This window comes from Carassius auratus, chromosome 32 (genome assembly GCF_003368295.1).
Source record: "Carassius auratus strain Wakin chromosome 32, ASM336829v1, whole genome shotgun sequence".
Classification (NCBI taxonomy): domain Eukaryota; kingdom Metazoa; phylum Chordata; class Actinopteri; order Cypriniformes; family Cyprinidae; genus Carassius; species Carassius auratus.
Genome location: NC_039274.1, coordinates 27,834,077 through 27,852,576, shown reverse-complemented (window position 1 = coordinate 27,852,576; position 18,500 = coordinate 27,834,077). Strand labels below are relative to the sequence as shown.

General features: G+C 37.7%; 1 protein-coding gene across 2 annotated transcripts; it reads right to left on the bottom strand.

Moving 5' to 3' along the window:
* Window positions 1-2,507: 2,507 nt before the first annotated feature.
* On the bottom strand, window positions 2,508-18,465 carry LOC113051996 (mitochondrial inner membrane protease subunit 1-like). 2 transcript variants are annotated; one of them, XM_026216222.1, is made up of 8 exons: window positions 18,383-18,414; window positions 9,197-9,246; window positions 8,948-9,086; window positions 7,724-7,848; window positions 7,529-7,617; window positions 7,301-7,427; window positions 3,315-3,425; window positions 2,508-2,644 (listed from the first exon to the last, which is right to left on the bottom strand). In XM_026216222.1, exons 4-8 carry the CDS (start codon window positions 7,826-7,828, stop codon window positions 2,582-2,584), a joined length of 495 nt encoding a protein of 164 aa, XP_026072007.1. In that variant the 5' UTR covers window positions 7,829-7,848; window positions 8,948-9,086; window positions 9,197-9,246; window positions 18,383-18,414; the 3' UTR covers window positions 2,508-2,581. The 2 variants fall into 2 exon arrangements, with proteins under 2 accessions (XP_026072007.1, XP_026072006.1); XM_026216221.1 differs by lacking the exons at window positions 8,948-9,086; window positions 9,197-9,246 and having other exon boundaries at window positions 18,383-18,465.
* Between the last annotated feature and the right edge of the window lie 35 nt (window positions 18,466-18,500).

The following is an 18,500-nucleotide window of genomic DNA, read 5'->3' as shown; positions in this document are numbered from 1 at the left end:
GATGCATTTAATTGATTAAACATGATATAAAGACATTTAGTTCAAATCAATGCTGTTCTTCCAACTTTGAAGAATCAATAAATCTTGAGCAGCAAATCAGAATATTAGAATGATTTCATGTGACACTGAAGACTGGAGTATTGATGCTGAAAATTCATCTTGGCATCACAGGAATAAATTACAATTTAAACATATTAAAGTAGTGAACGTTGTAAATTGTAAGAATTTTTCACAGTACTGCCTTTAACTATTTTTTTCTTCATATAACTCAGATTTTTATCAAAACAATTCTGCTAATGTTTTAAATGAAACTACTTCTAGTTTGAAATTTGTGAAAACTGTATTTATGATTGACCATTTACATGATCTGGATACAGATTTTTACAAAGAAAATAAAAAATGAAAGAGGCAATCTGTGCCGTTTTAACAAATTATGTATAAATGTCTTACATGGATAAAAGACTGAAAACCACTTAATGTATGTGGTGCATTTAAGGTAATGTTACTAATATAATGAGATTTTTCTGTAAAAGTAGCTAAAGATCAGTTAAAGTCAATTCAGTTAATATCTATAGCAAAATCCCAGCAGCAACACTGGTTACCATACTAAGTTTTGGTTAATATATTGTTTATATTGCAGGACTTTAATTAACACCTGGAAATGTGTTTACATTCTGTTTCCCTTTTATGCTTTCTAGAATAATACTGGAGCCTGGCTCACATTTGAAATCAAAGGCTTTGATCTGTAGGGTTTATCTATCGATTATCCTCACGAGTCTGATCACAACAGACATCACACTTGATGCAGCCGCCAATAGTCTGTCTCCCACTCAATGCCATCTGTCTGGTATGGATCCACTGGGGCGAAATCCAATGTTGGCAGAAGTTTCCTTTTTGAACTGATCTAAAGATCAAATTCCCTTTCCACAAACCTCAGTGTGAAAAACAACAACAGAAACCACAAATCTGACCTCAGATCAGCTTTCAACCAAATTAAGAGGCTCATCCCATGCAAACGCCCATGGTATCCTCTCGCATTTGTGTTTGATGTCAGCCAGCATCGTCTAAAGACCGACTCATCCTGCACTGAGATCAAATGACGCTGTCAAGTTTTAATTAAAGCCTTGATTAAAGAGAAGCACATTCTGCATTGAAAGAAGAACGTCAATTTCTCATTACCTTAAATGCACACATCCAAACACACCAATAAACACTGAAAGAAAGAGCAACCGAGGGAGTTAGTCTTTGATGAAGGTGTGTAGAAGTCTCTCTTTGGACCTTAATTATGATTAAGTTTATTAATCATTCCCTTCAATGGTGGATTAGATCCCAACTGTGCTTAAATCCATATGATATACGAACAGTAAGTAAATCCTCTAAGGGGATTACAAGAAGGATGGAAGGTTGTAAGGAAAACAAGTATCCGGTTTTATAAGTTTGTGAAAAAAAAAGAAAGTGCTACATGTGTCAAACATTCTGCCCCTCATGATTAAATTCTATTATTCTTAAAGGTCAACAAGATCCTGGTCAAAGGACAATGCCAGCATGGCGGAAATATGTAACAATATATAAATTAAAGATCAAATAAATAGTCACACTGTTAGTTATTGTTAAAAACATTATCATTATTAAAGCTGTGGTAGGGAACTTTTGACACTCTAGCGGTTAATAAACAGAACTGCTTGCGTCTTGCGGAAGAACATCGTAGCCGGAACTACTTCTCTCTGTTTATGTCTATGAAGAAACACAAAGGTACTGGGTTACTCCGCCGCGGTATCCCCGAAGCAATCTAAAATAGTCCTAATATAAACACTTATTATAGGTGGACCCTAGTGATTCAGGACAAGCCAAAAACACGGTTTGGAAAACGGATTCATGGTGTACTCGCTTATTATATACATTTTTCTACATTTTGAACACAAACAAAGTTACGGACCGCAGCTCTGATTGGTTGTTTCTTAATGGGAGCAGATGTATTTCTGCAAATGGCAATAGGACACTGGGAGGAGACAGAGGAGCTTGATTTTTTTCACAGATTATCTGTCTCATATTCTACTGTCAGGACATAATGACAGGTTTAACAAATATGTAAAAAATATATTTTTACAAAAGTTACCTACTGCAGCTTTAATGGTTGAAAAGGAAGTTTCATCAAATTTAGTCTCATTTCGTCTCTATACTCTCATATACTCTTATTTTAGGGTGCCTTCCAATATATATTAAACAAAAAAAAATCACAAAATTACAATTTTTGGTAAAAATGTTTCTATGCAAAAAGAAATTTCAATGTAAAGAGTGTCACTTATGGGTCAGCGACATTAATGAGTGTTGTGAAACCTATTTAAAACCTCACCAGATCTTCCTTGCATTTAATACGGTTTAATTTAAAGCATTGATTGCAGCATGATGTTGCTGATATGATGCATCTGTGTGTTTTGATACATGATGCATTTGCTTTTAAACTATCATAAATTCATATTTGCTATAATAAATGAAATAGACATGAATTATAAATATGGATTTATTTTAAAACATTGCAAAAATATAATTTACATTGCGACTACACATGCACACAGCTTCTTCATAAAATGCGCCCGTCATTAGGACTTTCAGCCAATACGCCAAAACTATGCGGTGGCCACATCTGCAAAATAAAAAAAACAATAAACAATAAATTGCATCATTCAATTTAATGAACTTTATATGCTATTTTATATCATACTCTTAAAAGAGCTGTCACTGGGGCATTGTCATTTCCAAAGGTACACATATTGAAGCATTTTAGTATATTGAAGGTACATATTAGCACTTAAAATGCACATATTAGAACCTAAATGGTACACATATTAGAGGCTTTTGAAAGGGTATCACCCCAGTGACATGCATTTTCATAATATGCATTATACTACTTTTACAATTCAAAAAAGGGGAGAAAACATCTTTTCCTTGTAAGAACCTCCACCCCCATATCATTCGCCTCTTACTTTCCAATCAGGGGCTGACAGAAGGTGAGGAGACCTGTTTACAGGGTCATGGGCATGCGACGCTATGTGAGTCGACAGCCGAAAACAGTTTCAAATAAAGTTGACATTCCACACTTCAGCTACTTGCTAAATTATACTTTGAATTAATTTATTTGTAATTTCAAATAAAAGTAAAATTAAGAAAGAATCATTTGTATTGCTTGTGTAAGAGAAAGAAAACAAACTTTAAAAAAATACTACATAAAAGGGCAACAGTTCAAACTCAAAAAGCTTGTGGTTTGGCCTTTGGGCAAGTGTATAGGTCAAGAAATGAGACTGTATTCTCATTACCTTTAAGCAAACGCGTCCTCGGATCAGGGCATAGGGAATTGGACCATAGCTTCGGGAATCTGTGGAATTCCGAAGGTTATCGCCTTCCAGCCACACATGGCCTCTTGGAACCTAGATTACAGTAGGATGGGAAGTGCAAAATATTAAACCAAAATGCTAACTTGAGAAAATGAGTACAATTTATTCTGATTGCAGCCACACTCATCTAAAATGATCCCTGAAATGCATTTGCATCCGACACACCGTATTGCAACACTAGGATCTCCCAGGATTAGAGGATAAAGTAGAAGTTCCTAACAGTGAGAAAGTTCACATGACTTAACTGCTCATCTCAGATGGGAATGGGATAATATTTACGGACCGCTGGGGCCTCACAGCCCCCCCCCCCCTCTTTATCCTCTCGGTGAGGGGTGAAACCACGCCTCTGTGAGCTGCTCCATGGGTCTAGAGTCTAGACCATGGACAGACCTGCCAGGCTGGGCCGGCAACCGAGCGAAGTCTGATTCACACTGACATCAATTAGGAATAATCTCATCACACAGGGAGAGTGGGGCTGTCAAGCCCCTAATTAAGTCCCCTCCACCCCCTCTATATGTGAGGCGAGGGTGAACAACACATCACCTTGTCATTATAAACATAACAGTATGGACATGCCTATCTGGCACTGACCAAACTGAAGGATTTTTAAGTTAGTTTTTCCCCATCAAGTAGAATTCCAAGGAATCTTGAAGAATTCCAATCTTGATGCAGCATTCTTATAGTCACGTTAGATATCTCACAAAGCCATCTCATGCATTAATGTGTGAAAATGTCTAACCAGGACACACAAATTGATTCGCTGAGCTTCTGTATTACAAACAAATGCATCATTGACCGATGCTAAAGAATCGTGATTATAGACATATGTCACGTCTTCAAGTCGACTCTCATTAGCATGGAAACATATGTTTGATCCCATCCACAAGAAATCTCAGCCCGTTGTCATCTGCTGTTTCGAAGCCGAGCTTTTGTCCTGTCTGTCAGCCAAGCATACGAGAAATCACATCATACTGTGACCAGACACAAATGTGGACAACCCTGCATATGATCTTACAGATGGGAAGCATGTTAAAAACATAGTACCGTTTCTGTTGTTGATTGTTTAACATCTAGATTCTGGTCTACTAAATACCTCTACAATGAATTATTTCTTATTTCAAGTTACAGGTAGTATAGGGCTTATCTAAAGAAAACTTTGTTTTGCAATCAAATTATTATTATTATAATTTTTCTGTTGAATAGAGTCATGATGTAATTTTGTAAGCCAACATGGAAGTTTGCATCACCACGATTCCCTCGACAAAAAGCTGTTCATCTAGATTACTGCAGAAAATATGCTCTGTGGCCAACAAAGGTTTATGAATCTTACACATTTTGTTCCTCAAGATTTTGAAGCTTATATACAAACCAGAATTAAAAAGCTAAACACAGGCTGCAAACAAACTACACTATGGCTGCATGTCTTCAACATTAGCGGCTGATCTTAATTTCAAATGTCATTTAAAAAAGTTTGCAAGAGAATGCAACAATGTTGTAAACACGGACTAGTGAGTAGATACGTTTAACTGTTCAGCATCCTCACAATCTCAAAAAGTCTATTGAGCTACTAGTAAGCAACCACCTTTTTAAGAAATGTAAAAGCTTCAAATTATGAGCAGGGTAACACTAATCTATTTATGTTGTAGAATAAAACATGAAATTATCTTGAACTTGTGTTAATCACAGACGTCATTTGAGGCATTAAAAAAAAAAGAAAGAAAAAAAACACATTGACAATCAACAGCTGATAAAAATGCAAACTAATGCAGTTCCTGCAGCACTGTATTGAACTATCACAAATTTTCTCCTGTTTGTAGATCTTGTGGTTTGTAGACATGCAGTGAAAAACAGCTGTGTGAGATCACAGCCAAATCGGTTTTTAACATTCTATCTTTGATTGACAGATCCTTTAAACTCAAAGGCATTTTATATATAGGACCAAACAAATCACCCTGTCAGTGTGAAGGTAGTTTTTAAACATACTTGCCAAGAGACTCTTTTCAAATTATGTTTCTAAAGCATTGATATTTCAATTTTATTAGATACCACAAAGTTTCAGATCTGACTTATTATATCAGCATTCCTTCCTTCCTGTCAACACAAACAACTTCGGTCACAAAATGAGCATTAGAAAGAAAAATCAATAGAGCAAAAGATTGCTATAACATCATCACTCTGCATACAGTTTTAAGAAAAGAAGAAACTGTATTGAAACTGCAATTGACTCAATTCGGACATTGCAATCAGGCTAGTACTGAGAGTGAGCATATACTTCTACAATCTCGGGTCCTTGTTCGTCTGAGGGTTTGTATTACTTGCGGTGACAGGCCTTTCTTTCTCTCCTTTCTCTTCATCACTTGCTCTACTCACCTGACACTAACACTAACAGCTTCGGGAAAAATTACAGGCCAGAACCGCACATAGTCAAGGTGGGGGAAAAAAAGTGATACAAAAAAAGCAATAACAGCTATTTCCGTGACAAGGTGACTATGCTCTCTCTGGACCAATAATAACCAAGAAATGAGGATTTCTTGTTGCCATAAGGTAAACGTTTTACCCAACGAAGGTGAAAGCATGTGAATAAGAGTTAACACAGTGGTTTACACACAAAAAAGAAGGGAAAAAAATGTAGTGAAGGACTTCAGAAAGTGTTCAAGGAAAATAAAATCATTCCTTTAAAGAGCCACACAGATGGGAAATCAAAAATGACCTGTATTACAGTGTATGATGTAGCTGTCCATCAGTGTAAACAATGTGCAAAGTAATTAAACCAAAAAGTACACGATTTATAAAGTTATTGGCTTCTAAAGTAAGGAGTCGACTCTGAATCGCTGAAACGAGTCGTTATAGATTTCAAATCTCTATGTACGTCACTAGGAGCACTTTGCATAATAATCTCGGCCTACCGTCTTGAGAGAAACGGAACTCTGACCTGCCCCACACACAGAAGCTCTGGTTGGTGTGAGAGCATCATGTCGAGGAGACCGTTTGTTTTATTTTCACTGACAAAGAATGAAGATCAGAAGAACCAATGGCTAAAATTCATTTTTACCACCATACAAGAGCAATACAACAAATCCCTTTTTCACTGATGTCTGCTTTTCTAATCTCGGTGAGTACAAGGCGGGATTTTCAAAGCATTTGGCCATAAAAGATGGTTCATTAGCAACTTTATTTAGAACAACGAGCATCTCCGAATCACAACGCAAAGTATGATTATGAAGTTATGTGTTTGTTTTCTCCCGAGCATCTTATCAGTATGTGTGCTGTCTGCAGCCTGTCTGCGCTGATCGTCATTTACAAACACGTCATTAAAATGAAGTGTAACAAGTGTTGCTAACAGATATTCTGTGATAAAGTAATCCATATGAAAACAACGTGATGTCTGTTTTTCACGTCTCCCTTCACTATATCGAATGTGACCACGCCCCCGCACTGAACGCGCTATTCAGATTCAAACTGAAGCGCGCGGCTTGAATACACCCACACAGAAGAAAAAGCAGCGAGACTGTTCAAGTTTTTTATTTTACTGTTTGCTTCGTGGTGAGAGGAATAAGACATAATTCATCCCAAACAGATGCTAACGCATAGTTTACCGTGGAGGTGTGTGCGGAACAACCAATCAAACCTGACTATGTTAGTTGACCAATCAGAACACAGTATGCTACCGAAAGATGGGGTTTAAGGAAACTGAATCTTTTGAACAGCTTTGCGCGAACTGTTTGGGGATCTCTGAGAATTGAGGTAATTTTAAAATTATATTTTGACAAAATGACAATGTTTTTTAACCTGGAATGGATTTAAACCTAATGTACAGGACTTATAAACAGTGATAGGAAGCTTAGAATTTTCATCTTACTGGCTCTTTAAGTAGAGCTGATGTCATGTGTGGTACAGCAGGTACTCACGTAAGTGTGTGTTTTAAAGACGTCTGATGGTCCACTAGTGCAGACTTTGTCCCCCTCCAGCCCCATCACTCGTTTACAAATGTTCATCTTTGGATCAAAAGGACTTTTGGCTATTACGATATGCCCTCTGGAAGAATGTAACAGGTAAGGTCAAAATAAAGTGGATACTCAAAGTTTCTGCATTACTGTATAATCAATAAAAGTCAAATAAAAGCATTTCAGACTCACTTTTGTATTCGGCAGAGGTGACGGCTTACTCGTTCGGAGAAAACCACATCATGGTTAGTAATGGTGGGTTCCATGGAAGGCCCTGAACACTGTCGGAGGTGAATTGTGGGTAGAAACAGACATTTACTAACATTTATGTATTTATTTTACTTTGTCGAAGCAATTGCTTTAAGCAAACATCTCCAAGAAACTTACCGACACAAATTCGCCGATATACTCAAAGGCACAGTGAGCGATGCAGCCATACTGGACGGTGTAACCGACAAAGCTAATCGTCTTCACAAAGAAACCACGAAACATCCTGCCAGTCTTCACAAATCCTGAAATAATAATAAAACAAAAGAATCAAAATTATAAACAATTATTCACATGCAACACTGATTTTGTAATACAGGTGATATTGAGCACATTTACTGATTTGTTTATTTGTTTAAAACTCATTTTTAAAATGCATCCTAATGATCTTATTGTGAATAATTCAGTTTTTTTAGAAACAACTGACATACGTTTAGGCAGAATACCTAAGATTACTAAATGAAATAAAAGTTAATTAAGCTATACAGAAATACATCAATATTTTTTTTTTATTATAAAAAATGACAAAAGCTTAAACTAAAATCAAAAGAAAAAAAAGAAAATATATAAACAAAAGCCAATTTAACATATTAAAAATACTATAATAGTATATAAACAATACTAAAGCAACACTGATGTAGTTTCAGGACACATAAATTAAACCCTAAATTAAGAATATAACTAATTTAATTATTTTATGACTAATTGACCATCCTAACCCATTCTTAGTGAGAACAGCTCTGGAGCACATGCTCTAACTGCTATACTTCAACTTCAAATGAAAACCTTAAATTTGCATGGGCTTACCCAATCGGACCTCTTACTCAGTTGCTAAAATTGCCGACATAGACCTGTGCCACAGGCTTGAAAGAGGGTTTTAAACACGGTCACTGAGGTGGTGTTGGTGGGGAAATACACCTCACACATTTAATGGCTAACAGTTAAAACTGTGAAACCAAAGTGATCATTAGAAATGGTGTTTCATTCTCAGGAGCCTCTACAACCCATCAACAAGACACAAATAGTGACCCCTGGGCGTCTGACCCGGTCTCAGACAACCCAATCTACACCTTTGGGAGCAGGTGACAGTGCTAGCAGGCACAGGTTCATCTCCTCCAGCTGAAAAAAAGAGAGTTACGCTATGGCCATATCAACAAAACACAGGGTTTTTTGTTTGTCTTTGCACCACAACACTTTAACTGATAAAACTGTGGTGTGTTGTCAGAATAAACAGTCAATCCACTCTCAAACTATTGACTTTTCCTTGGTCATCAAGCTAGCAGGATGTGTGGGTCAATAAAGGTCGTGTTCGGATGTTTGTACACTCTTAAAAGAATAACTCACCTCAAATTTTCTCAGCTCAGGCCATCCAAGAGTTTGTTTCTTCATCACAACAGATTTGCAGAAATTTCTAATTTCTCCACTTCCTCACCAATGGATCCAAATGCAGTCAATGGGTGCCGTCAGAATGAGAGCCAAACAGCTGATAAACACATTACAATAATCCACAACCACTCCAGTCCACCAATTAACATCTTGCATGAAACAATGGCAGTGTTAAGGCATTTTAAACGTCACTTCCAGCCAAAATACCAGTCTCCAATTCATGCTTCATTCAGTGAAAAAGTCCATCTCCTGTTGTCCTGTCACAAAAACAACAACAACAACAAAAAAAAACATATGCATACTGTATGTATTTGTTTGAAACTGTTTTGAACTGTTTTCACTTGTAAACTGTTCTTGAGCTGTGCATATTTCTATCCTGATTCAAACAAGATGACTTCTTCACTGGAAAAAGCTATATTATGGATAGAGGACTCTTATTTTAGCCAGAAGTTTGATGTTAAACATGTATTTTGTTCATTTATCAGATGTTACTTGATGGACTGCAATCCAGATGAGAACTCGTGGATTATTGTGATGCTGTTATCAATAAGAATCTCATTTTGATGGTACCCATTCATCATTATAAGGGATCCATTGGTAAACAAATAATATAATGCTTTCTCGAAAACAAAATCGTCTACATCTTTGGAAGACCTAAGGGTGTGTACATTATCATTATTATTATTTTTTTTTGGCTGATCTATTCCTTTAAAAATAAAGCACCCAAAAGAGTTTTTTGTAGCAATATAATATAACCACCATTTAGGGTTCCCCAAAGAACCTTTAGTGCCATAGTAAGATTCCATAAATCTTAGAGGTTCTTCATAGAACCATCAATGCCAATAAATAACCTTTATTTTTAATAGTATACACATCCACAAAACCTAACTTGGCTGAGAAACAGCTCAAAACATAACCCAGCACTTCAATGAGGTGCCATTTGTCGATTTTTTTTTTGGATGTCCAATGAAGGATAAACCTCAATCTTATCTCCTGAAACAAACCTAAAGAAGCAAGGCGACCCAGCCGAGCAGAAACTGAACGAAAGCGAGCCCCATCCCAAAAGCCCCTATTGCCTCATCTCCAATATGGGGTGGAATTAATCTTTCTGTCCCCTACTTCCTCCATCTCAGTCCCAAGCCAAGTGTCAGGTGTCTGTCTCCATGTGTCATGGAAAGTGCTACACCTAATCCCATTACCAACCAGCCATCTCCTCGCCCCATACCTCTGTCCCCTGCTCCCCTCTCTTTCCATGCTGGTCAGACATCGAATCCACACCTTTGAATCCTCATAATTGCGTCTGATATCACCAACACAAACAGGGTGTATGAGAGTTAGCTGCTCTGCCCAAAGGCCCCCTCGGTCCAGGGATGTTTCTGCCTGACTGGATGTCGTCGTATCTCAGAGAGGCAGTGAAAGGGCCAGCTGTTGTTTTGCTGATCAAAGTCCAGGGTGAGGTGAACAAACTATTGTTTCTGAGCAGTTTTTCTTTGCAATTGATAGCGGGCACAGATTCTCTGCCTAAACTATAACATACAGTATATGCTCACCTTTTAAAGCTCTATAAAATATATTTTGGGATGTACTAGGGATGGGCAAAATGAGGATTTTCAAACTCGACTAGGCAGTTGATTGCTGTTGGGTGAATTTAAAGACTTTTCTGACAGGATTTTGTTGTGCAAACTTTCGAAATTGTTATTAGTTTCTGCATACTAAATAATGTACTGCCTTTTGAAAATAATAATAAAAATAATATACAAACCTACAACCAAAAACATTACGAATTATTAATTAAATAAATGTTACTATGTAAAGATGCATTAAATTGATCATAAGTGAAAGTATAAGGACATTTATAAACAATATTTATATTTCAAATAAATGCTGTTTTTTTAAACTTTAATTTATCAAAAAATACTGAAAGAATAAATAAAAATTAATTAATAAGCCCTACTGTTTTCAACACTGATAATATTAAGAAATGTTTCATGAGTACCAAATCAGTATATCAGAATGATTTCTGAAGGGTCGTGTAACGTGATGCAATGATGCTGAAATGTTTGCTTTGCATCACAGGAATAAATGACATTATAAAAATATTAGTTATTTTAAATAGTAATAATGTCACAACATTACTGTTTTTACAGTTTTTTTAAAATGCAGCCTTGGTGAGCGTATGATACTTCTTTTAAACACATTAAATCTTACCAACTGCGAACTTGAACGGTAATGTAATAAAACTAGAAATAAAACTACTGGACAATGGTTGACTCAACACCATTCATATAACAACCAAGGATTTTGTTCCAGAAATTAGTTTGTCTAGTTCTATCCATCCTTTTCCTTCAATCTTATTAGCTCTCTCTCTCTCTCATTCTCATCCTGACCTCAAGAGACTGTGTGTCACGTTCATAACGTGGACCAGCTCGGCAGAATGTGTGGCGGAGAACACAGCATCCCCAACTACGTCTAGTCGTCCAATCACCAGCACCATCACTGTTGTGGGCGTCCATCATAGGTGAGGATTAAGGATTTAGCATAATAAGATTACACGGCCAGTGAATGATATCAAGAGACAGTCCATATGCGGCCGCCTGGTTTTCCACTGGCACCCTGTGTGTGTGTGTGTGTGTGTGTGAGAGAGACCGGGTGAGTCAGCTGCTTGGAATCAAATGGAGTTTAGCCAAAATCAAACAGACCTACTGACAATTGAGATGAAAATCTCTATTTCTGAACCTTCCCCTGTGTGTTCGGAGCAAGCACTAACTGCCACATGATTCCCTGGGCGGGCGATGTGACGGAACCAAAATGAGTTTTATCTAACAATTGGATAATTAACTCTAAGTCTCCCCTTAATCCAGGATTACACAGCACAATGTATATATTTTCTACATAGAGTCACATAGAGCATCTCTGGAGAGCCATCTGTGGCCCCAGACCCTCAAAACCCAGAATGCAACAGAAGGGAGAAAGGGTTCCCAGAGAGCTGAGAAGCAGGTGGCATCAAAATTGCTCTTTTAATCCTATGAATCTGCTGGAAAACAAACACTTCTGAAATTGAACAAATCTCTTGAGACAGAGCTGTCATCAATGTTTTAGCAGCATTTAATCTGATAAACAGCTCTAAATAATAGATTATTTACAGTTTAAAATTTGGCACCAAGACTTGTTGAATTAAGATTACTATAATATCACTACAATTTCATGTGAGAACTTGCCAACGAGGAAGACAATAACTTAAAAGAACAACAAGCGCTTTGTTCCAAATATGCGCTCATTTTTATTTCTTAAGTATTAGAAAAATAAAATAAGCTGTTGCATCTTGAACTCAGGACATGGACGTTGCATTAATATGGCAGATGAAGTAAAAAAAAAAAAGTTGTGAAATAGTATTTAAATATTAAAATATGTGAAATAGTTCAAACACCCTGTACAGATCAGTCTATGCATAAATGCACTATACCTAGTCGCCCTAGTCTCTCTCTCTCTCTCTCTCTATATATATATATTAATCAAATCAACAGAACAAAAAACTAAAATAAAGCTAAAATTAAAACAGCTGAAATGCATCAATTGTAAAGTAATAATTAAAATTTGTAGTTTTTTTGTAGGCGAATTTCGGTGCATAATTACATATATTATTGAGGACAATAATCTACTGCATACATAAATGTATTACTTCAAAAAATTTGATGGTGGCAGAAACCGTTTCAAATATTATGGCAAAACACACTTTAAGACTAAGAGTCAATTACAATGAAATATATACTGCAAACACCTGGTTTACAAAGCAAAGCGTGCAAACACCCATTCAAGCACTGATGTCACACTTGTGCAAAGGTCACAATGACTCCATGCCACCATCCAATGTGCTAACACTCCGCTGACCTCCTGAAATAGCAAAGAAAATAAACAGCAGCCAAGGTGACACTGGAAAGCAGGCTGTAATTCTGAGCCTCATTGTTCATGATTGCCGGACATTCAGAGCAAAAATATGTATAAAAAACAATCAATATATTGAATACAATCTAAACAGAAATGTTGCAAAAAAGCACTAAAATAGCACTGTGGTTCATAGGGGAACCATTTTAAGTGCCATCTTTAAAGGTGCTACACAACACCTTTGGCAAATGGTGCTACAGTATGTAGAACCATAAGAGGAACCCCATTCTCCTCAGGTTTTAGATGTTACTCCACTGTCATGTTTACTATGAATGGGAATGGCAAAAGCTGTTTTATGCTTTTCTGAGGTCGAAAAGTCTTGTGAACAGGGCCTTGGGGGCAAAAAAGGTTTAGAACCACATTATCTTCAGGAAATATACTGTATATTAATGTTTTTATTTTTTCAACTAATCTAAGAGACTAAGAGCGAGTTGGAGAACCTTTTAAGAACTATACAGGGGCTTATCGGGTTCTTTGTATGGCAGTGGTGCTATATAGCACCTCGACCACGCAAAAAAAAAAAAAATGTTTGTGTGCGTGTGTGTAGAAAAGAAACAACAACTAATATATAATATACTACCAGTCAAAATATTTTTTTCCCTTTTATGTCTTCGTTTATGTCTATATATAAACTATTACAACTTAAAATAACTTTTTTCTTTGTTTCTGTGTGATGATACATACTGGGATTTAGAGCAGTGGAGTAGCCACCCACAGTGGCAGCTGGCACACCTAAAATAGATGCAGAATTATTTTTATAGTCTCAATAAAAAATGTTTACTAAACTTGGGCTATTGTTGTTTAATTAGAAAATATATATATTTTTAAATCAACCCTTTCACGCGTAAATTACAAATATTTTAACTGAACCCTTGTTTCCATGGTGACGCGTCATGATTGTCACGTGACACACCGCAGCCACTAACAGATGTATCGCTATTCGTTTTATTTAGTTTTTCATTATTTATTAAAATATATACAAACTTGCTTACCATGTCAACTATCTGATATGCTGATTCTTCGTTTAAAAACCTTTATAAATGATCTTGATCTATAACGAGATGAGCGCTGCAGAGTCCTGTCAGCCGGATTTAACGTAACGTTACAGCACTTGAATTCCCCAGTTTCTCCCGAAATACATGAAAGTAAGTGGCTGTTGAACTAGACGAAGAATAGAGTAAACTTTATTGTTCTGCTATGTGTGTCTGATATATGAATAAAACACGTCAGCAAATTACATTTGATTAGATAGTTTTTGCTGCTTCCATAGACATCAGTGTGTATTTTACAAACTACCAATGTATTGTTTTACTAGTGATTATGTATATTTAAATGTTGACTACATGTTGACACGACCTGCAAATTACCACTAGGAGTATGGTTGGACGGAAGCAGTGTGACAAAAATACAATCACATAATTTTGCACAGTAATCTGACAATAAATGCGGCACACCCAGATTTTCATATGAACAACCAGAGTCTCTTTTCTGGCTACGCTACTGAATTAGAGGCAATATTAAATACTTAAATTAAGTGTTTACTGTTTATTATTTGAAACACAGTGATCAAAAAGAGAGCAACTGAATCCCAAGGCCTGCTTCTCAGTTTCTTATCACAGCACATCTGCATTTAGACATACATAAGGAGGTTGACTTTGGGAGATTCTGCAGAACTTAAGAAGATTACATAGATTCGAATAGTGTTAACTAAGATGGCGTTCCCCCAAAAACCCAGATGGAAGGAAGATGAGGAGGCGGGACCTCTCTGATGTTCTCGATGTGTGTAGCAGAAGGCAGCTGAGGGTGGCCTTGCATGGCTCTCTTTGTTCTCATTGGTCCTTCATGTCCGTTGAAAGGGATCAGGGAACCTAGAGATTTGGTAATCAGGAGGCTATCAGCACAGCTATCAAAATGAGGCTGGCACCTGGTTGGTTGATGGAGGACAGATGTCTGGATGCATGACATAAAGGAACCCTCCCTCTATCACTTGATTTTTACAACAGTCCAATGAAAATCAAATGGGTTTTAAAAGGCAGATAATGACTAAAGCCAATTATGGTGTCAATCCCCATAAATATGACCAAAAGCGAAGCGATTTCAAAGGATGCTGAGCTAGTTCTGTAACAAAGACGTGACATAAATAGACTAATCTTTATTGAAATGACCTTTGACTGCAGCCTGAACCCAAGATAGAGCTGAAAGGCAAACAGATCTTATCTGATGTCCCAAATTAGGCCTTCTGTTTTGGCAAAAAAAAATAAATCTTACAATTGTCTATTCACTAAATGCCCATCCCTAGTACCGATTTCTTTTTCATATATATATATATATATATATATATATATATATATATATATATATATATATATATATATATATATACAGATTAATTGTGTTTTCAGAGAAGATAATAAAATGACCTTCCTGTGGGTCACAAATAATAGTAACCACCACAACCCTATAATCATCCTGGTCCTCCAAGATTATTACTTTGCTTTCAACACCAACGCAAACAAACCCTCCGCAGATGATAATCTAACTTCCCTTCAGAGCGATGCCACTATATTCTTAAACTCAGATTGTGGTGGCAAAGAGAATCATGCTGGGGAAACCCAAACAAGCTGCCCAGGAAACATCTGACATGTTGTGACTGTTAGTATTAGCACTGTGTGGAACAATAAGATAGGAGTTTATAAAACTGACGTAATAAAACTACTTTAGCGATACTCGCATGTGGATAAAATAAAAAGTGCATCTCAACAATAAATGGACCTGTCAATGTATTATATATATATATATATGTGTGTGTGTGTGTGTGTGTGTGTGTGTGTGTGTGTGTGTGTGATTGTGACAGACATTATTTACCTTTGTTATTAAGTGTAGTTCTGTACACTGTGTTTCTGCATAACATTTAAAGGGACCACGATCCCTGAACAGTTATGCAGAACGACTGTGTACAGAACTACACTTAACAACAAAGGTGAATTATGTCTGTCACAATCACTACACACGTGCCCCCAGAATTCACCATTACAGAAAAACCCAACAGTCAATGGGGTGGAGGGCGCATAAACCGGCCACAGCGACTGCACTGTAATGGAGGTCGAGGAGACCTCACTGCAGCCGGTGTACCGTCATTACACAGGTGAGGGGCATGGGGTGTGGGACGCTTATTTGGGATGGTAGCACGGGGTGGGGCATCTCCACAGGTAGTGCTCTGCCTATCGTTCCCTCTGAGTGGAGGCGACAAGTTTTTGATGCCATCCATGGTCTCTTCCACCCAGGTTCAAAATCTTCACAGAGGCTTGTTTCAGCAAAGTTTGGGTGGCACGGTCAAGAAGGATGTTAGGGACTGAGCTAACACCTGTGTTGAGTGCCAACGGGCCAAAGTACACCACCACACTAAAGCCCTGTTAGAATTGTTCCCAGTTCTTGAGAGGCGTTTTGACCACTTAAACGTGAACCTGGTTGGTCCTCTGCCCTCCAAGGTTTCACATATCTGTTAACCATTGACAGGACCACCCGCTGGCCTGAGGCTGTGCCACTGACATGGTTGGCATCTGTCGAAGATGAGCACCTGGATTGCCTGTTTTGGCACCCCATCGGACATTTCCTCTGACAGAGGCACGCATTTCACATCCGAGCATTGGGAAGCTGTCACACAGAGCCTCGGAGTGAGACTCGACTGCATATCAACCGCAGGCTAACGGACTCTGTGAACGTTTTCATAGATCGAAGGCTGCCCTGCGTGCCAGCCTTAAAGACAGCAACTGGGTCGACAAGCTCGCGTGGGTGATGCTGGGTATCAGGACTGCACCAAAGGTGGACCTTCAGTCCTCATCCGTGGAACTTGTTTATGGACAGCCGCTGCGAGTGCCAGGGGATTTTGACCCTAGCACCACAGTTCCCTGGTCTGCTACTCTCCAGCGGTCTGCTCTATTGGAATAATGTGAGGCTTTTTACACCTGTCCCTACCTTCTGTCACGGCCTCCCTCAGTCGCACATCCCCGCTGGACTTCACAACAGCCGACTATGTTTTCATTCGCCGCAATGCCCAGAGGGGACCACTACACCCACCCAACAAAGGCCCATTCCGGGTTCTGGAGACAAGGGACAAACACTTTGTGGTGGATAGGGGTGGCAAACTGGTGCGACACTCCAATGACTGCCTTAAACCGGCTCATTTAGACGTGGTCAGGCCCATTGACCTGGCCAAGCCCCCACAATGCGGGCGGCCTCCCACACCCCATGCCCCTCACCTGCGTAATGAGGGTACACCGGCTGCAGTGAGGTCTCCTCGACCTCCATTACAGCGCAGTCACTGTGGCCGGTTGATACGCCCACCTCCCCGTTGACTGTTGGGTTCTTCTGTTATGGTGAATTCTGGGGGGACGTGTGTAGTGATTGTGACAGACATAATTCACCTTTATTTTTAAGTGTAGTTCTTGTACACTGGGTTTCTGCATAACTGTTAAGGGATCGCGGTTGTTTTTTGCCTTTAAAATAAATGACACACACATTCGTGTGCTCAAAGTTAGAAGTTGTCTCTTGCAAATTACTGCAATTTCCACACACACACACACACACACACACACATATGTGTGTATGTGTGTATATATATATATATATATATATATATATATATATATATATATATATATATCTCAACTATCAAAGATAAGACTCATTTGACACTCACTTGAAAGGATGCATAATATTATACCACCTATAAATGAATTACAAGTCAATAAATATGGATGTTAGATACTGATTTGCATCTTTTTTTATTATGTGAGACACTACCACAACAATAAGGAAATTTGTATGGGTCAAAGACGAGAGGTCCTATTCTGGAGACTGTATCAAATAAAATTTGCAAAAGCGATTGATATACACAGAAAGCATATTAAATGCAAGCTTGCAAGTGTCTACATTAATGTTTCAAGCTAATTTTGTTAAAGTAAAATGTCAAAATATGGGTGAAATAATGTTTCATTGTCATTCAGTGTAACAATTTCATGTAAAAATGAAACCACACGTCTTCTGACATGTACTTGTAATATATATTAATATATAGATACACTCAGGCTTCTCTGATAGAAAGTTCAAAAGAGCAGGATTTGTTACAAATATATTTTGTAACACTGTCTTTACTGTCACTTTTGCTCAGTTTAATGCATCCCTGTTGAATTAAAATTATGTATGTATTTATATATATTTTTAAATAAACACGCGTACAATGACAGCTTCAGTATTACACTATCAGTGGTTATGAATGAACTGGTTATGATCTGTTCACTACTAGCTAGGTATTGTATAAAAGGGCTTCATGATTTCTGTGTTATGGCTCAGTTGGGTCAGTTTCAACACCGATAGCAGGATATACATAAATATGATACAAGTGTTATGTAATTATAATAAACGCTAAAGTCATTTGTACACTTATCCTACCTGACTCGTGCCCATTCACTGCGAGATGTGTGTATTTCTTCATCAAACCTTCACTACGCAGCTGCAGTCAACCTTGAACTCCACTGCATCATCATCGCCAAAAAAAAGTCTCCTTCTG